General features: G+C 28.9%; 1 protein-coding gene across 3 annotated transcripts in view; it reads right to left on the minus strand.

Moving 5' to 3' along the window:
* Positions 1 to 5,792: 5,792 nt before the first annotated feature.
* LOC100160328 (protein-tyrosine sulfotransferase) overlaps positions 5,793 to 22,916 on the minus strand; it is a 111,930-nt gene continuing 94,806 nt past the window's right edge. For 2 of the 3 annotated variants that reach the window (XM_008182542.3, XM_001942832.5), the window contains 5 exons: positions 16,699 to 16,839; positions 12,620 to 12,750; positions 11,808 to 12,111; positions 8,675 to 8,928; positions 5,793 to 6,673 (listed from right to left, as the gene is read on the minus strand). In XM_008182542.3, the coding sequence (XP_008180764.1) occupies positions 6,424 to 6,673; positions 8,675 to 8,928; positions 11,808 to 12,111; positions 12,620 to 12,750; positions 16,699 to 16,839 (1,080 nt within the window). In that variant the 3' untranslated portion in view covers positions 5,793 to 6,423. Of the gene's footprint in view, positions 6,674 to 8,674; positions 8,929 to 11,807; positions 12,112 to 12,619; positions 12,751 to 16,698; positions 16,840 to 16,900; positions 16,921 to 22,916 lie in introns of those variants that run through there. The other variant, XM_029491259.1, reaches the window with a different exon arrangement.

Below are 22,916 nucleotides of genomic sequence, written 5' to 3' on the forward strand. Positions count from 1 at the left end.
TTATATCATATGAAATATTTACAGGAGTTTTCACAGTTTTTCTATTTTCAATTTTCATAGGAACTATGAAACATGTGAACAATTTAAATATCTCATTTTGACTGGTATACTGATTACATTCAACTGAAAGTATAAAGTATAAAACATACATTTTTGAACGGAATTCATCGAGACTTGAAAAATCGTATTTTAACCGTGACGGTAACAATTTAATGTTAAATAAAATAATAATAATAAAAAGAAGAAAAGGGAGAAGAAGAAGTAATGAAAAACGAGCAATCATCTAGCCGAGATATAAATGGGGCGAAAAGTTGACAAAATCGGATTTCATGAATAGTATTATGTTTCAAATTGTAAATATTTTATATGTCAACTTGTGAGCATGTATTATAAGTCGTGTAGACGAATTAATCACATATTATATTGTTAGGATAGTTAGTCGCGTGTATTGTTACCGAGGCCATGTTACAGATCGTATGGTCCTATGTAATGTATAAATTATATTTCAATTTTCCTGGTAAAAATAATTTATGGAACACGATCTATTTTGATCATCGTGTATAATATTTACTCAGTGGTTTCCATGGGCTGATGGTGTGGATCGGATAAAGTTAATTTACAAATGGTGACGATCGATACAATATTAAGACGTTAAAATGTTTATTCCTAAGCATACTAAAGGTAGAAACAGCAACGGATATTCTGTAAGTACTTAGTAAGGTGCAGCCATTGATAAACCTTCAACTTGTGGTTATTGGCGGGCACTGGCTACTGGGTATAGTGCTTGGCGTGGTTCATTAATCAGGCGCATATTCTATAATACCGTAATACCAATATAACCTACAGTGCCGTTGAGCAGTCAGTAGACATTGCAAAATAAAATTAGATTATCTTACTAAAATATTCAATATTGTTCTCAGAAAGTATGAATTATTATTATTATTATTATTTTAGATTCTGAGCGAAGCATGTCTAGTCACTGTTTACGCACATTTTCGAATATTTATAAACGTTTAAATTTAATCAATGAATAGACGAATCAAAATATTAATTATTTGGACTGTTCATCATTGTAATATCTTATAGGTAGGTACTATTACTCAACAAACGTAACATGATAACTCTGAAATTAATAATTATGTGAAACAAAAAACATAACCTATAGGTATACTCTTATATTTATCTGCAGGCTTTCTGTAATATTAAATTAATAACATTCCACATAAATCATGAAATTTTTAGAACAAATAATTATTGGCTATTGTATAAATTGATGAATGAATTATGACAATAAAAAAAAATAAAAATCAAACACAATTTATCACATAAGTGATTATTGTGTTGGTGTGTGTATCGATTTGTTCACGAAGTTAAGCATATAAGTATTATTACCTATTACTAAATTTTAATCTTTTTCAAAATTCAAGTTTGACGAAAAAGCCATTTATGTATGTGGTACTTTAATATATTATACCTGAATGTAAAATGTACATATTTTAGGCATATTTTTATTTATTAGTAAAAAAAAAAATGTCTGTATCTTAGATTACGAATATAGAAAACTCAGTAAGTACCCATTTTTGCGGGGTCAAACAAAAAATGTGTTACTCAAGTAGGTACGATATGAATATTTTAAGTATAGTTAAGCCGAGTTTTAGCTGCATTTTTTTAAATCTTTTTTTTTTATTTCACAGATTTTAAAGTTTTACTGAACAATAAAGATCAATACGCAGAAGTATTAACTTTAAATGGTCGTTTTGAGATACACAAGTCCATGATTAAACTATAGTTAATCGAGGAATGGATTTGGATAGTACTTGAAAAGGTTTTTTTATATTATTATTATTTATAAGACTTAAAGAACTTGGATGTAATTATGCTTAGAAGTTAATCCCAGATATCTCCTAACCATCTACTTATCCTGAGTATTACTTTAGGTAATGGGGGTCGGAGTAAGAGGGGCTAGATAAAAACGTATAACACATTTTGAATATTATAATGATGTTCTATGATAAACCAAGTCATATTTAAATGTACAGTCGGAGCCATATATTTTGTGTTTCTAGTTGACCTACCTTAGCCTATATATATATGTGTGTTTTTTAAGTATATTTTTGCTTTGATATTACATTTGTGGTAAAAACTTTTTTTGTGACAATATTGTGTAAAAACTAAAAGTAAAGGTGTAATATATTATATATTATATTACATTAAATACTCGTACGTACTATATTATTGCCGGTATAAATACCAGAGGATAAAATATCCATGGTAAAAGTAATACAAAAATAAATACTCAGAGAATAATTTTAACTATTATAATAATTTTCATCATATTTTATCTGTATTTAGAAAATAATAATATTCATTAAGACAAAATATTCCAAATCCCAGCTATATTAAAAAAAACCTTGAAATATTTAATTTGTTATTCATTATTTAAATATCTGATTACGTACAAATTTAAACTTCAAATACTTATAAAAATATGTGTACACATTTTTTTGAATTTTTAAACTATCGAATAACTAATAAGCTAACTGTCAAGCCTTTGCTTTTGCCTGTTATAATTGAAAACCTTATGAATTTTGAATTAAAAAATAAATTGCAAATGTTGTCATAACTTTTAGTTCTTACACTTATAAAAGAAAATATAATCATAATATTTTCAATAAACTTATTTAAATAAATTACTATAAGAACAATTTATCAGAAGTCTTCGTATTAAAACTTCAAACTATTAAATAATTAGTTTTAACATTTTGAAAATATAATTGTGTATAGAAATTAATAATTTAAGTTATCGTGGAATGTTTCCAGTTTTTAAAAATAATACTTTTTGAATTAAAAAATAATTAAAATTGTTTAAAGAGAAATCGTTATTTTAAGTTAGCTAGAATTGGAAATTGGATAATTTACTCAAAATTCTAACTTCAAACATTCATAAAGCTTTTTGACAAAACATAACAATTATAATCAATATTTATAGAGAAAAAATTAAAATCAAATCAATTATTTCAAATGTTTATAAACAGTTAAAAAATGTTTGTTTTTGAATACCTAACATAAAAGTAGATTTTGTAAAAAATTAATTGCATATATTATAATATCGTATTTTTTTTTTAGTTATTTTCTGACTATCAAAAAATTGCTATACGACATTTTATTTCTTATCTACATCTAGACATATAGTTATACATTTTTCTAAGCATTGCTAAAAAAATATAAGAATATTAATTGTATACTATAAAAATAATAATAATAAAAAGGAATCTACAAAATAAAAGAAAAAAAGTTAATAAAAGTGTTACAAAATATGGTTTAATAGTTTAGAATAAAAATATACTTTTTGAATAGTATAAAATATTTATAGATATATTATAAAAATTTGGTATCTGATTTTTACACGAAGGTGATTTGTAAAATACATAAAATAGGTACGTCAAATGAGCCTGTAAACATAAGTATTTTGAATCTAGTTGAATCTTATGAGTCACAATTTATAACTTATGGACTTATATCTTATGTCAAGACTATTGTTTAATGATGACTTTTAGTATTTGAACCAACTTTGATTATCGAGTTTTCTATTCAAACATATTTTTGGTGTGGACATTTAAATAAAATACCAATTATAAAAGCTCATCAACAAAATTAATATTTTTATTTATTTTTTATCATAATTCAATACAATTCATCATAAAAAAATTATAAAAAAGTATAAATAAATTAAAATAAAATAAATACGAGAATTAATTAAAGAATTACAAAACTATAACAGGAACTGACTTATAATGAAATAATTCTGATCATTAATTCATAAAAATATACCATGGGAACAAAATGCTTGTGTGAAAAACTAGATAAATTAGATAGGTACCTGCAAGTCTTAATAACTGCAAACAGTAATTTCAGGTGCGATAATACCAAACAAAATCATTTAAAAAAATACAATACAAATCATCCTATTATAAAAATTAGACAGTTACATCGAACTGAATGAAAATAAATATAATGGTCAATGTGACATTTAAAACAGGTTAGCTATTCAGATGTATTTTCTTATCACTTACAGATGATTATTTATTAGTAAAACCATAATATCAAATAAAAACATTAATCAACTATCACAACTATTGAAATTTGACATACGTTTACATACAAAACGATACACTAAGAAGTGTAAAAACATTCACAAAATAACTTTCTTCTTTAAGGATAGAACAGTAATAAATAAACGAATTGAATGTTTTACTTCCAGGCGATTGATGCCTCATAAGGGTAACATGACTTTATTAAAGTCCATAGTTAATGATTATAATATTAGGTACAAACGTAAGGTTTAATTTATACTTATAGTAACATTTATTTATCCAATACATCGAAATAAATCCACGTTTATTTTCCCAGCAGTTTTAAAAAAAGCATTTAAATTTCTTAGTAGTTTAAATTATTTTAAATTTACTATAATATACTTATAATATGTGTACCTACATTTTACGAATAGGTATTTACCATGAAATTAAATATGTTAATACCAAGATCTTCAAAAAATATTTTTTTTATTCTCTAAAAACAGTTAACTTATCAAAAACAATCAAAATATTAATTGGATTAGGTACATTAATTTCCATAGATATTATAAAATGAACTAAAAATTTGCTTGTTTTACACCGTTAAATATGTTGTTATATTATTTTGTAAATTGGTTGGTAAATAGGCTTTGTCAAAATAAATAGATTATAACGTATATGGAATGTATAAAAATGATTAAAGTAAAATCGTTTGCTCCGCATGTATCACAAAAAAAAAAAAATGAAATCGTCGAAGCGCTTTTTTTTAATCACATTTAACAACATGACAATTTTTCTATATTTTATTTAGAAAATTATACAATCTACACATGTGTAGAACATGCGCATCCGCATTCAAGTTTTTACTTATAGGGTGAGTTGCAGTTTTTGTATTTTATACAGATATTTTAAATGCATGTCAAATTGTTGTTGTTGCAATAAACTATTGTTATCATTATTATTATAGAACCTACAATATGGATAAGAGATTTTGGAAAAACGGAGCTTGTTGGCGTGAAAATACGTAACACGTGAAAACAAATGTAATGCTATCTCAGTACATTTTTGGGGTTTTCGAAAATTGATTTAAGAATAATGAGTGCACAAATAATTACCCTGTTAGGTATATAAGTGATATACTAGGTATTAAAATAAGGCTTTTCATAATTTCAGAAAGATGTTCACTTTTTACATCATGAGTACTTTGAAATATTATTAACTGAATTCAATTCATATACTAAAGCAAACCAATTATTTTAATATAATTTGACAGATTTACTCGTTTATGATGAAACCACTAATATATTTTGGAATCACGTCACTGTCCATTAGGTAAAATAACGCACAGAATCCTATTGATTCAAGTAAGTATACTCAAAGGTTTTTATTGTAATGTAACTTAACTCTGTTAATTGATTAATTTATTTGCTCATTTTTGAAATATTTTCGCTGTACTTAGCGACAATCAGTTTTTAGTCTATTCATTGTATAATAACGCGTACCTATTGAATAGTTTATAGTTTATACATATATAACCTATTTATTAGTCAAAATTATTATGGTATTGGATATTTGGATATCGCTAATAATTTTAAAATGTGACAGGCTCAAAAATACACATTTAGATTGAAAATTATGTTTTCATAGGTAAAGATTATATTTTAATAAAGTGGGGTGTATACAAATAAAATGAACACAAAATAATGTCCCAATAGGAAATAATACGTTATAAATTATACAAGTCTTACTATATTTGAAGAGAAAAAAATCGTATCGTTTTTAAGTCGAAAACATTAATGAGATTGTCGTTTTATAACAATAATGTAAAAAAAAAAAAAAACAGTTATTATAAATATCGACAAGTACTCTCTCACTCGTAATCGGTGTAAACATCTAAGTACAAAAAGGAAAGTCAATAATAAAATATAATATTTAAATATATATATATATAAAAATCGTTTAAAAAAAAAAAAACGTGAACAATAGTATAGTAATAATAACGTACAGACATTATTTTCTAGGTATACATTTATAATACCCAACATAATCGTAATAATAAGTAGAACATATTATTATTTTACACAAAAATATTATCATCATATATATATACACACACATATGAATAATAATATATATTTATCGTATATTTATTTAATATAAACTATGTACACACGTTTGACAAACCGTTCTGCTGTATTTAATAAAATATTATAATATTATTTTGTTCATGTTTATATTATATTAGGTACCTGTACATTGTACACACAATTTAAACGATTACAATAATAAGAAGTGTGAAATATTTAAAAAAAACAAAAAAAAAAAAAAACAAGTATAATATGTATTTCGACTACCGCTTGCGCGTGGTGGTGTGCTTCGAATCGCCGCTGGCACTCGACTCGTATTGATGCTCCGGTGCAGCCACGTTTTCCGGGATGCCGTATGTGGGTGGATTGGCTGCCGGGTCGTACCCAAGCGTGCTCAGCATGGGTGCGATGTTTGCCATGTCGTTGACCACGTCGTCGGGTATCTGGCCCACCCATTTGGTCAACGCTTCTTGGTACAGCGGCCTGACCACTTGGTCTGACGAACGTTCCACCCTGTAGCAAACACAACCGTTACAGACATCACGTATACACTTCAGGCTATATATAAATAGATTATTGAGCTAGGAGGGTTTTTCACTTATGAGCAATACCAATCATCGGGAACGGATCTAAATTCAAAAGCGAATGCAGACAGTCAAGAGCATTGGACGTAAACCGCATGTACACGTCTATGGTTGGTTAAAAAAATATCATTTATTTAGTTATCAATAGTATTCGATTTATGGTTTTAGTTTCTCTGAACGTGGCGATAAATGTATTGATTGTACAATGATGTGAGTGCTTTTTTACTATTATATATTTTTTGTGTCACAAGACACTTTTTCTAGTATAAAAAAAAAATGCTCCGATCAATAAATTGTACGGAGGTATCTTGTACCAAATTGGATCTATAGTTGATAAGTACTTTTGTGAGGTCAAAATTCAAAATTATCACAACATTTTGAAATAATAGGGAAAACTAAAAAAAATTAAAACATTAATTGATACAATTTCAATATTATTACTAAAGTAATTGGTTGGTGGCCTATTGTTTACCAAAAACTCATACTGTATATTATATATTATACATACGTATATAGATACGTGCAATTAATGTGCAATTAATCATCGCTTCGATGTTGCAGCGATGTTATTTATTGAAACACGTAACATCACTATGCAAGTCGCATTGGAGTTGCAACTATTGTCCTACAACTGCTAATCGGCCGTCTTTGCTGACATGCATGTAATATTGTATTCATATTTTCTCGCGAGATTTTAACAATATTATAAATTAACATCTATGCGACGTTTCAATAAAACGTTGGACTCGTTGGAGTAACAGGCCAACCGCGTAAGAATCGCAAAACAACATTACCTAGATGTTGCATATCATTTATTATTTAACAAGGAAGGCATTTTCTTAAAAAAAAAAACAGTACTGTTATACCGAGTAAATCGTCTGCACAAGTGTTTCAGACACGTACCTAACTGCTGATGTGTCGGTCGAAATATGAGATATATCTTGATAACGGAATAACAAATTTCTTTTACCGTGTTTGCCTATTCTAATATATATTGTCCGACGTCCGTGGCAAAGATACAATTCTATCGAACAATTTTAAATTCGTTTTTTTTTTTAACCCAAAGAAAGTCAATAAACCAGCGTTTTTGAAAATGTTTGTTGGGATGGGATTTTTTTGGTAAATGTTATTACAGTCGATTATCGTTATGGACATTGTGGGATATCTTCCGAACACGGGTTTCTAAATTAAGATTTGAAAATACTATTTTGACTTCGGTATATCAATAACACTGCGGAAATTGAATCTGTTAAATAATGAATTCACTATTATACATAAAAATAATTTAACCATAAACCAGCAATTATCTATAGTAAAGAATTAGAGTAAATTTAATTTTCATTACGTCATCGTTTATACTTCTTTGATTGACGAGCATTTTTTTAAAATTTCACATTACTCTGACGCAGACAATATTTTTCTAAATACATATTGTATGTTATATTGCATGTATATTATATACATCATCTTGAATACAGAACAAACACAGTTAATAATAGGTGTAGGGGTAAGTTAATACCTATCTATATTTACTTAAAAATTATAAAATGTATATAATATGCATTTTTAATACGCACTTATGATCTTACATAAAAATGCTAATTTTAGTTTTTCTGTTAACAATATTACTGAAAATAGATAATTTTGCGAATTGGGTTGTTTCCTAGAAAAATAAAATTGGGACGAGTGGCCGAAAAACGATAAAAAAAAACCCCAAAAACATTTTAAAACAACGTAGATGCATACGTACACGGAAAGCTTGCGTGGTTTAATTTAATCATTAATTAAGTATAATGTACCATAACGATGGGGAAAAATCCAAAGTGAAATTAACTCGTTGAAATCTCCATAGACAATCGCCTCAGAACGCAGATAAGATAATAAGCCATCCTACAGTATGGGCATCGGGACACGATCAGTATGGACTTACATCGACAGGGCGATCCCTCCGGGCTTGTTGATCATTTCATTGTGGTGGAGCACAGTCTCATTCCACGGGATATCCAGGAAGTTTAGAATCTCGGTCAACGTGGCCCGAGGCCTCAACACCAATTGCTCGTAGTACACCATCAGACAGTATCCGGACCCGACTTTGTTGCAGTTTTTGTACATGACGCTGATGGCGTCGTCCCATTTTTCCAGACACTGTCTATAGCTGTTCAAGTCGAAACCGGTGATTGTCACCTATATAAAACGTAAAAAGTCATAACATTTATAATTCCATAATAATAATAAAGAAATATAGATTTTGGGAAAATAAAACAAAATTATAACAATAAACACCGTAAATTATGCAATTGTATGGTACAATGATACGTGAAATAGTTATTGTAATAGCTACATCACGGCACTGTCATTTTGAGAGTATCTTTTTAATACCTATTTCACATATATTGTAGTATTCTATGAAAATTAAAGACTTCAAAAACTGTCTTAAAATAATCCCAAGCGTAGTGTAATGTTATAACATAGTATATATACTTGCGGCAAAATGTATTTTATTTAAAGGTAAGCCGTATAGGTAGGTATACCCTGCATAGTTATAAGAGGATGTCACCGCATTATTTGTTTTCTCTCACTGACTCACACGCGACATAGCACATTTTACGTTCACAATTTTGATTTTAATCATAATAATTTCTAAAATTAGAGCGAAATGATCTCTTATACAATTTAAAAAGTAAGATTATGATCCAGGGCATTCCACAGGCGTTTTATATATTTTAATTTTAATGTATTAATGTAATTTTGAGTATTTTAAGATGTAGACAAACAATTTATGATTTAAAAAAAATTATTATGATTATTATCATTATTGTGAACGTAAAATTTGCCATGTTAAGCGTCGCCGCGTGGGCCAGATATAGAAAACCATTAGTGCGCTGACACCCTTTAAATGGTTATTAAAAATAATCATTTTGTAAACAAACTAAAACGCACTGATACATATTAAAAACCAAAAAGTACTATTTTAGTTCAAATAGAAATAGTCTTGCAAGAATTTTAATTTTAATTTATACGATATATTAATAATGTTTTCACCAAACCAACACCGTTGTTTGTATGCAAATCGAATACAAATATGTATATTTATATATTATAAAATCATTCGGCGATCAAAATGTTAATCACCTCATTTTATAACTAGAAAATAATATATGTGTTGGATATGACGCAGAACTGATTCGACTGTCGACGTTTTGACGCCAGTGACCCTGCTCACAGTGGCGTGTAATAATATTCGTTAAGACACCACCACGGCGCGTCAAAAATAACGACAAATTAAACCATATACACAAGATAATGTAATAGGTACGTCACATAGTTACATAATATTTAATACATCCATAATATATATTATACACAACTCACCCACCCCACCCCCCTCCGTGGGCCACAACCAACCGACGGGAAAATACTTTTTCAGTCAAAACGAAAATAAACAAATATGAATTATGAAAGAGTTTTTGCGCTGAATACAATTAACGCATCGTAAACGTATTAAATATTATATAAGCCAGCCTCGTAAATAAACTTTTTAATGATTTGATTTATTCACTAAGTTTAATTATTAAAGTTTATCAAGTTTTGAAATAATTCTGGTACCTAATAAGGCCATTAACGTTCGTATGTTATCTTAAAGAGCGTAGTATTCATTCACATGCAGGATTAGTTTTCGTATATTATACATGTTGTACCGCGGCGCGGACTTTGAATTAATATTTTCATTAAAAAAGGAGGTGTGAACGAAATTAGTTTTTCGCTCAACACATCACATTATTATTATTTGTTTATAACGTTCATCGACCGACGATGATTTGTTTCAATCATATTGCTTATCTATGCGAAGAAAAACTGTTTATACCATAAGAAAATGTCTCATACATTTTCTGGCAGGATAATAAATATGGTTAGCACAACCATATTTATTACCCTACCCACTCCAAAATGTCTATTATATATAGACACAGCTAATGCAATACTTTCAGAAAGATATTTATTTTCAATAGGTACATATTATTATACTTATTTATTTTATTTTATTTGAATTTCGTACAATGAATATACTGGAGCCCACTGAGTAAACTCGTGTGTGGGGGGGGGGGGGCAGGACGTATATAGGTACGTGTACAGATAAACTTAGAATTTACTTGTATAATTATGTACCTGTATATACAGGTTGAGTTAAAAAAAGTCAAAACAAGATCTAAACTAGGAAAAAGTGTATAAATTAGCAAGTGAAGAGACACGCAGGTCGTAGAATAAATAGAAAAGCATACGTCATAGCTTTTTATTTAACTCTGACACGTTGAGCTGTTTAAGTTATAGGTAATAATATTGTTGTGGTATATTATACTACTATTAAGAACGAAAATATTTTCGCGACTAAGCAGTTGGGATCAAATCGCTATAACAGCGATATGCGTTCATCGATTTACATTTTAAATCGATAAAACTCAATGGTCTTATGTAGTTGTGTGTAATATCTATATATATATATATATATATATATATACCTAATATATGATAATACGACGTTATGACAATTTACATAATACGCTATAATATTATACGGTTTATTGATACACGATTTATTATTAGATTACGGATATCATGACCTAAAGCTTCAGCATTCGCTGTTATAAAATATGAACAGCATCCGTGTATCGCTTATATTTTACAAGAACATTTATAAAGATAATATTTAATGAACAAATGGTAAAAATAAACGGATTTTCGTAATTGGCTGCGGATAATTTATCGACAATGGACGAATAAATGGAAATATAAAATATAATAAAATGTATAATATATACGTAATACGTTTTACACAGCACTGCAGTACACTGCTGATTTTTAAAAACAATTTTATGTTCTAACATATAGTTATTTAATAAAAATATATATATTAACTTTTAAAGTTAAACAATGAAACCCGTAATAAATTCATAATCTATAATATGCAAAATTAATTTGTATGTAAGGTATAGGTATAGGTATACTGAAAAATGTTTAGGGGTGAGAATGAAATAGTATAATTTTTTAAAAAAATGTATACTCACTTTACGCGATATGATCGAATGGACAGTTGCTCGGCCGTCGCGAACCATGAATATGTATTTGGCGTTGGGAAACAACACCTTCAGATAGTCCATGGACTTGAGCGCCAGCGGGTCTTTATTGCACAGTCGGGGTGCCGGCACCCCGTGCCGAGCGATAACTTCGAGAATGAATGAAGCAACCGCAGAGTTGATGACTTCTTCAGAGACTCCGGCTTCCTTCAGTCGAAGTGACTCTTTGGACGATTTGTACCAGTGATTGCGCATCTGTAAGATTCTTGGCACCACCCTAGTCTCCTGGCCACACCTGAAGCGCACGGTTGGAGTCAAAATGTGCATCGTAATATTGTAATATAGGTACTTATTGTTATTGGATATAATTATACTAATACATTGATTAATGTGCTAATTAAAAATATATAATTATACAGATTATAATAGGTAAGATATCTTTGTTTAATTGGTCAATAATCTGTAAATTCAATTGTAAATTGTTCGAATAATTAGTGATTTAAGTCGGAAATCCATTTATAATATTAATATAGGTATATCATATTAAAATGTGTAATACGGGCAAATCCTGATATTCAATCGAAGTAGTTAGAAATTGTGTTTAAGTATGAGAAATAATAAATAAATTAAGTTAAAGTTCAAATACAAAAGTCAATCTCTATATTTCTACAACAACTAGATATGACTGGCTGGCAAAATACGTAGATGGTATACTATAAATGTGTGTTAAGTTGGAAGATATTCATAACTATTAACTACAAATTGGCAACTTTATGTATTTTTCAACCGTTATATATATTTACCGGACGTCCGGATGAGCGTCCAACATGGCTCTCATGAGCGTAGTGCCGGATCTGGGTACGCCACCGATGAATATTAGTGGCATGTTTCGATCATAAGAGTAGATCTTCATGTTTTCATCGGTAACAAATTTCTGAAACAAAACGATACAATATAAGTGCTGTAAAGTTATTTCAATGATGCACAACAATTTTTTTTTCAAATATTATGCTCCAATTTTACAACTAAAATATTTTTACAAAACTATTTTTCACCACGACCAATCGGTCTTTTATTATACCATAGATTTTATATACTTTACTCTACAAAGGGCCATTAATACTATTATTATTACCAAATACAATTTAGCAATGGCAATATGAATAGTTAATAACGACCTAAGGGGCGTTGTTCGGACCGGGGGATCTACCCGTTTATTGCATCAGTGCATTATATTTATGGTATATTATAGACCATAATGCAACATGGTTGTAAATATATTATATTTTGTGTAGGTCATCTAAAGTTTTCTACAAGTTTTTTTTTAGTATTGTCCGATATTAACAATGACGTCGTTATGTTACGAACACAATATTATGAACATTAAAAAATAAAAAATCTCGATGAAAGGGACATGAAAGTCGTCCCGGCTGTTTGGAATTTTAATAAACTTCTGTTACTTTAAAAAGTAACGAGTCTGAGATTAAAAAAAATGTTGGTGACAATAGAACAATAATACAACGACCTATTATTATACCGCAACAGCGAGAGCAGACGAATATACCTACCTATATATTTTTGTTGTATCAACAATATTGTATAGTTAGGTAATAATTGTTTCGTTACACGAATTCGTGTTCATTTCCGAAGCGAGAATTGAATGTACGGAAGTGAATATTATATGTACGCGGTAGTAGAACGTTGAAACTATATTATTCCAATTTAATATTTATATAGGTAATGAAAAATTGGAAATGGTGCCGCCAATTAAAAAATATTTTTTGGGAACATGGTGGTATTAAATATTGTTATTTTTAAATAGTCAACAATGAAATAGCCACTTATTGTGATTGACGGTCAAACATAACACAATCCAGTGTTACACCAAGCAAAATACAATGGACATCGAAAAAAAACTTTTTCCAAAAATGCGGACTGAATATAGAAACCGCTGTTGTTGAGCATTCGTCTTGTCTCTCTCAATAATTCGGAACAGAAAATATGGAATATTGTCATATAAAACTTAAAAACAATGATAAATCATAGCATGTGAAAAGATTTATAACTTATTTAGAACGAAGCTCACAATTAAAACTATGCAAACTGTTATTTTCCAAAACTGCGGTTGCTGACACTTCTTCAATTAAATTTTTCTCGACGGTTGTCAGTAAATTTCGTTCACGCTTAGAGAAACAAATAAGAAAATGAAAAGTAATCTCTTTAAAGCCTGAATAGTAAAACCTACAATCGATTTCCTATCACTAAAAGAGGCTTGGAAAATTCGCTACTCGAAAAAAGTCCACAATAAATTACATTAAATATAAAAGTATAAAAAAAAAACACCATTATAAAACCACAATACACTTTCCTCGTTAGACACTTCACTCAGACTCTAAAATAATGTCAAACCTCAATTGATAACTGAACACAGGGAATAAAAATTCTCGTGAATCGGAATAACACGCGATGTTTAAACCAGTAACAGTCGTATAATTATAAATTATAATATTATAATACTGCAGCGCATATTATAATGTTGTAGGAACAAAAAAAAAAAAATCCGAATACGTCTTACGAAATATTATACACAAGTACACGATACATCAAAATTCCGTAAGCCTTACGATATTTATAAAGAAGAATTTTTTAAAGTGATTTATTACAAGCGAAACGAATTAAGTGATTAATCGGTTTCGGCTTCAAATGTTAACCGGACATGTATCCTTTTCGTCTACGTCTGAATCGTTTTCCCCAAAAAAATTGCAGCACGCTATGCTTAATATTTTCTAACATCCGTTATTATTACAGGCATGGTTATATAGTATCGTCCCGTTCAATTTTTCATTCGCAGTATGTATAAGGATACAAGTTCGTATAGGAAAAAAATATAATTTAAAAATATTTTTTTTTAACACAATCTGTAGCTGAATCTATGATAGGAACGTATACAATATTTTTTAATGTTCACGAAACACAAAGAGAACGTGTAAACATATACCTATATGTACGTATTATAATATATAGACATCGTAAAATATGTCGTGATGCAGTTTGACAGTTATCGACGAATTCGATTGTTTATAGTTCAATTCGATTTACATGAAATTATCATAAAATAAAAAATATATTATGACTTTCATACAAGATTTTTATTTTTTTATTATTTAATTAGATAGGTATATGCAATTTAACAAATTTATTTGCAGGTAGTATAGGGTTTATAAATACATATATTTATTACATTTATTACACCGAGATTATATAGATTATTCCATTTCCCCCGCGGCTATAATAATATTTTATTATATTTAATTCGGACGAATTTAAATAAGTTAAAACATATATGGATTATAATATTAATGAACTTAACACGAAACAAACGCTTTTCTTATCGTATTTTATCTTTACATGGCAATTTTTAAGCCCGGCGGCCTGCTTATGGCACACAATAAGTCAAAATGTATAGAATCTGCCATGTGATTATCGGTAATAATATAAGTTATAACATTGTATAAAACTTAAAAGTAACGGCATAGAACGGCGCTATAAAGGGACATTTTAGTGATAAATAATATTATAATTATTATATAGAAAATATTATAGTAGGTAATATATATATATTGTATAAATAAATTTACGACTACGTATGTAGGTAGGTAAGGTAAAAAAAATCTTATAAATTGTATTATTTGGGTAGGTAATAACAATTTTGAAGACGTCATGATATTATCTTTTAATTGTACGTTTAAAAATATAGAGCGGTGAAATATAAACGTGAGACCTTCCGGATCTGTGCATGGAAATTATTATAATTTATAATTAAGCGATAAGATAATAATATTATAATATTACATGTAATAATAATTATTAATAAAACAAAATACTGCAATAACCGCGCTAATGTAGTGTGAAAAAAATATGTATTCGTAAGGAAAAAATACGTATTTTTTTTTTTGTAGTAGGCTTCATGTTTATCGAATGTATATAGCCAATTATAACTATTATTTCTGGAAATAAGATTTGCCTTTTTTAAAATTACATATGTAATATACATTTGATATTTTATTTAAACATTTTTTGTTTGCGTATATTATTAAGTGCGAGAAAAAACGGTTTTTGATCGTTACAATGTTCTATACACTTTTGAGTCGTAATAATGTTATATAGGTAGCTTAATACTATAGAATAATATGATCAATAATATATCGAGAGGGATCCACGATAGGATCTAATGTTTTAAAACGGCAAGACTGATAATATAATATATTATATGTATGGGACATTATACCCCTGCGGCCACGCGAACTACTTAAAAACGGTGAAATTCTCGTCGAGACGTATAGGTCCGTAAATTAAATATGAATAAATCGATATGGAGAGAAAATAATTAAAAAAAAAAAAAAAAACGGTGTCAGACCATTAGCACTTTATTTTTATTATTCCGCCGTCGTTTCCACTGTATAATGCGTATCTATATCATAAACAACTTAGAATAGTAATCGATTTTATTCTTAGTTAAAAAAAAAAAAAAAAAAAAAAATAGTAAAATATTATATCAATGAAAAACAACCCGCCTGTAGATGACTTTTTTTCTGAACGTAATCGGAAAACCATTATAACCACATTTCGTCCTTTTAAAAAAAAAATTGCATACGTGGATCGTGCGTCCTATTATATTAAACCACGATGCAATAGTTGGCGCGACCCACTCACCCATCCCTCCAGCACACCCACCATACACCGGGGCTAAAACTACGCCATTACGAGCGGGAATCCTAAAGTTCACTCAGTCATAATTTTACGTAAAATTACGTAAAATAATTTTGAAATTTTAAAATAATTTTTTATTGTAGGTATCGTCGTAATATATGCGGTTACTCACGTCTTTCGGCATCATGAACATGGTTTGGGGTTCGGGGCACGTGCGTAGCTTGTACGCCAGCAACAGTAACGTGCCGACGACCAACCCGTACACCAACAGTTTTCTTCGGCCACGGCTCATTCTGCCCACATGGTTTACCACCTGCAAAAAAAAAAAATTGTCAATCCACCAAATTTATGCATATAAAAAAAGAGATACGGACGTCACGAAAAAAAAAATGATACGCTTCATTGTCGTTGCAGTACGTACGATATCAAAATAAATACACTTTTTCATAGGTACGAATTATAAACAATATTATAATACTACAGGTAATTATACACATATATATCAATTGCATGCATTGCTGTTATTATTATTATCATTCGCGGACATGTCAAATTATTTTTTTTTTTTATATTGCGAATTATCTTTGTATGAAGCGACCGGAACCGGACGGCAAAGATGACTGTACGAAGGTTTTTATTTGTTCAATTTTTTTTCAGAAAAATGTCACTGCAAAACTATTGCTGTTGCAATAACATGTTCGTCGACGATCGCGTGCATAATATTATAAAATATAAAACACAATACAAATATATTTTAATTGTGCGGCAATGGTGCAGACAATACTGTTGGTGTTATCGTGGGAGAGTGGTCTATACGGATATTAATAATAATATAATATCAATCGATACACCATAATATCGATTCCTTCGAAAGTAATTTCCCCCTAAAGGAGACGGTCGCGGCGAACACGACACTCGCGCGGACACTTGGCGGAGCGCTTTCGACCATCAACAATCGCGCGAACGGCTTTTGTGAACGAGCGGAGATCAGTGGTCACGGTCGGCGACTACCATGATAATGGTATTATAAATTATTGTTGTAGTATAAATTCAGACTAACCGCGGTCGAACTACGGCGTTTTGTTTCGCTGTGTTATCTCCAGACACAAAGTCTATGTAGCTAGATTGATGTATATCACTTTACTGTTATTACTTAAAAGTGTAGGCGAAATGGTATATTGTTTCTAAATTATTAGTGTCTTACTATTTTGCATAAAATATATTATAATATAGAATGTCTCATTCGTTTATTTAAATAAAATTATATAGGTTCCTACACGCGGTAACGTCTTAATTATGAATTGATTATTATAAGGTGTACATTTTTTTTTTTTAAATAAAATAAACAAATATTGTTGATTAAAAACATTGACATTATCTTGGCTTTTGCCACAATTCCACGGTTTGTACGTAAAACCTAAAAATACCAAATGGATACATAAGAAATATTAAGTAAGTAATATAATATTACCTACATATTTATTTATTGGATTTTTAAGTCATTTTTATAGATATGTTAATACAATTACATTATGTGTATTGTGTACAAATACTTTTTTTAAATAAATTAAACGTTTTGCAATAAGCATAACACGCGTATCTATCGAATTCCAAACGCATTCCAATACACAATAGATTACAAGCGTTTACTATGTAGTTTGTACAGTTTACGTTCTCGTTTTATTATTTGTCGTCTTAAGACATTTGAGACATTGTTGATATTCTCGTTTATTATCAAATTAAATTATATTATACAACTATGAGGTGTATAGCTGATATAAAGCTACGTGGATGATTCAATGGGTTTTATTTTAACGACCTAAATTCCATTTGTTTGTATCAGAATTTAACATTAAAAGATATCAATTAATTATTTTCAATGAGAATACAGTGAACACATTGTGTGTGTAACTAATGCGAAGGATATAGTAAAACGTTGATACGTTCTAACATTTCGAACCACTTTGAAGTAGTTATGTACTTATGTACTAACATTCGAAGTTGTATTTTATATGTTTGTAGTATATAAACGTTAAATTCAAATATATTATACAATATAATAATATATTATAACGGTGTATTAACTACTGCAACAATACGAGAATCCTAAAAAAAAAAACACGCTCAATATTATGTAAATAGAAAATATAAATTGTGATTTTTATTTTATTGATAACATTCACTTTACTGCAGAAGAGAATAAATTGCGATTTTGGTTGAATTGCAAAACTATTAGAAACCGCGCTCGGATGCAATTATTATAATAATATATTATGATATGACGTGTGGCTTGGATGTATATTTTTTCATATCGATGAATTGAAACCGTTGAAGTAACTAAAGTTGAAAAAACTCTTATTAAAATTCAATCCATTTCGAATGAGAGAAACAACTACACATTACTAAGATTTAATAGTCATCGATGGTGAGAATACGATATCGATATATAATATAACCTTATTATATTAATTTAGAATCAAAAGCACCGCGAGATTCAATAATTGTACCGATTCAATAACACTGTACAGTGTACGTAGTATATGACAACGATATACACCCGACCATCAGATTATTTAAGTTTATATGATATATTTGAGTATAACATATTTATATGTCCAAATATTATTATTACCTATACTAGTATGAAATGTTAGATTTGACTGCGTCCAGTGTTTCGAATAATGATTTTTAAATCTTCGCAACGAACATGTAATATATAATATAATATGATATGCTGCCTTGTAGTCATGTTATGTACTGATATATTGATCTTGTTGTTATCAATTATTAAACAAAATTAAATTTCCAAGTTACACGTAAATTCAAGTGCATGACATTTTTTAGGTGGCTATTGAATAAGTTATTAATAAGTACTTATCGAGTATAAGATACATGATATATATTATTAATTATTATGATATGCATCACAGTTAAATTGTTTTTTTTTTTATTCAAAAACAAATAAATAATTAAAGGTTAGAAAAAATTAACAGGAACAATATAATATGTTATATAGGTTGTCACGGTATCGAATTATTTGAAAACCATGGTACTCACGGGTATAATTAAAAAAAATAATAATAATTAGGTATCGATCGGTGTACTGCTGTTGGATAACCTACAATTTGTACACAAAAAATATGAATATTGTTATGTTTTTAATTAAAGGTTGGTAGGTAATATACATGCATACCTATGTATATTGTAAGTATCGAATGGCATATTGAAATTATAAATAATATAAAAAAACGAGTGTCCACAGCTGATTTACAATATTAAAAGTATTGCAATCGATAATGGATTACATATTATCAAGTATATCATACAATGTATAATGTATGCTTCACTTATTTATTAAATGTAATTCTATTTTCATTAGTTATAGTTATATAACACGTGTATATTTTTTTTATTAAGAAATAAAATAGTTTCGGCCAATCGGCATATAATAATAAATATTATGTACTTTGAATTTGTATTGCCCACGAGAATTTTCCAAATTCTTAATTTGGCCCGCGGAAAGTATTAATTGGTGGACCCTGTTATACATAATGTGCGTAAATATAAAACGTATTCAGGTGCAGGTAATTAAAAATGCAAACGAAATGGTTATCCACTCGTATCGTTCGTAAACAGAAAGTTTGTCTATTTACACGTGGACAGGAATAAAAATAAAAAACACTGTACGAAATATTATAATAACGATGACTGCAGTCATATCGATACATTATAATTATTTAGACGGACTCGGAGATGCGGAAATGTCTAACCTCGGCCGGCGGTATGATATTAATTGCGAATGCGGTGTACCTGTATAATATAATATATAAGTGTATATAATGGCAAGTTGTACTCATTCGTATCGGTGTTAACCGGTGCTTTTTATCACACTTCAATAGGCAAATCGCTGTGCGTGAAGAGTTTGTCGGATGTTACGACCATCGATATAATAATAATAATAATATAATATAATAATATGTCATCGTCGCGTTTGTCGTCGTATAAATTATTATTTTTCGTTTTATCGTGGCGTGCACATAATAATAATAATAATATAACGCAGGACGGAATCGATCGATGTGACCTTTTAACAACAAATAAATAAAGCGCACACGCGTCCCAGACTTGGATGGAGATTTATCGTAACGCCACAAAGTATGATAAATTGCGCGTCATTATAATATGCGGTGCCCACACGAGCACGCAAACACTCTTGGGCGAGATTTCGGTTGCTTCTCGTTTCCCCGGTAAGGCGTTCGACGAACAATAATGTAACAACTTGCTGTAACATCACAAACATAGTATCCTAACCATGGGATATAGAACGTAAAACGTTATATCGACGGCTATTATATATGTATATATTATAATATTTTATTAATATATGCTCTTAAAGTCACATAGTCGGTCGGTCATATTTATGTATATTATAATTTTTTTTTTTAATTACATATTATTCCGTACCCCTATAATATAATATCATCATAATATATAGGTACTGTGTAATAATAATCGTCGAGAAGAAAAACATTCGACTATTGATAGGATACATGGAGTAGAGAAAAAAAAAAGAAATCAATAGCACGTATTTAATGGGAAAACATAAATTTCAAGAACGGGCCTCGCGATTATATAGGTACCTACCCATATAATAAAACGCGTATAAAAATCATAATCGTCCGTAGAGCGAAAAACCTATAAAAAATAATTTATTAACTAGGAAATAATATTATGTTGCACGTGTGTACGCGTCGCACTCGTATATCCGATTAATTGATTGCGATTCGATTTAAATTTTAGTGCACACAATACAATTATACAGGTAGGTACGTTCCACGATTGAAATAACGATAAAGTATAGAAACAATAAATATACGAATAAAAAAAATATAAATATTATATCAGAAATAATATACGTGCCGCGATTTTCTTCAAAAATGTATAATAAATATTATATCCCAACAGTTTGCAAATATTAATTGAAATTTAATTCATTGAAATGTCGAATCGAATTTTTTAGAAAATAACTTTCCTGGAACCAAGTTCAAGTAGTACTCCCCATTAGAATTTAGAACCTAAACGCGACATTATCCGTATTTGTTGTTTTCGTAAGTAAATAATTCAATATTTACGTTTGACCTAATCGATATTATACAATATTGAGTTTTGTTATTATTAATAATATATTAAAATATTCAACTTTATGATTACTATAGTAACTCAAAGACGAAAACGTTGATTCATGTTCACTTGTCAGGTTTCGTCAATATTTTTCTATATAAAACAATTTTCATTTGTAATAACTTACTTCTAGATTTAAATTTTAAATACCCGAAAAATCCGACAAAAGTACACAGATTAATTTTCCTATATTTTTGTGTTTGATGATAGTTTAGTTAAGTTAATTTATAAATAAAAACACACAAATACATTATCGATTAATAATATAAAAAAAAAATTTAATTAATAGTACACAATAATTAGAGATATTACTAAAAAATATTATCTCTTATTTTTGAAAAATATGATTTACAATATGTTTGTATTGTCGATAGGTATACGTTATCATAACTGATGACATGTTATTTATAGTTTATGGACACGTCAAATAACAGCTGTCGACTAGAATATTATAAAGAAAATACAATATTATATTAGTTTTATCGATGATTACGAGTCATGTGAACGTTCTAAATCAGACGTCAAAAGTCAATTTTATACTAAAAAAAATACACACACTATAAGTACATCTCTGAGCCCGGTAAGAATGTTTGATCCGAAATTCGGGTAAATAATATTCTTATTACATAAAATACGCGTTGGCGTCATAGTGGAAACGAAAACGCAATGAGAGAAAAAACCATCTCACGGGACGAAGATACGAGGGCTTTCGATCGCGACCTTACTGTTTATTTATTTAGTTTTATATTTTATTCGCTCAAAAACCTAAAGCCAATGTGTGTGTGTGTGTACACTTTTTATCCGACATCATAAATAATACGTCCGGAATACGCCTCCACGAAACATTCATCGGCGGTGCACTCGAAATTTCAACGAAAGAAACGAATGGAACGCTATAAAAAAAAAAATACGAGTTGCACGGTTTCTTCTACACTAAACTTTGATATTGTCGTCATCGAGTTTGAGAATTGAATGATTAATTAATAGAATATAGTTAAGCGTAGTTTTTTTTTATACGCACCTAAATCTGGTTTTGAACATAAATTATACATATATATTATATTTGTCTAAATTTACGTAACTTATGATATGAAATAATATTATATTATAAAATGAATTTAAATGGTTAGAATATTAAAAATAAACAATTTATCGTGTTTAAGTATTTTAATTTTTATAAATGAATTAACGTGTTTAATACTTCAGCTA

The sequence above is a fragment of the Acyrthosiphon pisum genome, chromosome A3 (genome assembly GCF_005508785.2).
Source record: "Acyrthosiphon pisum isolate AL4f chromosome A3, pea_aphid_22Mar2018_4r6ur, whole genome shotgun sequence".
Taxonomy (NCBI): domain Eukaryota; kingdom Metazoa; phylum Arthropoda; class Insecta; order Hemiptera; family Aphididae; genus Acyrthosiphon; species Acyrthosiphon pisum.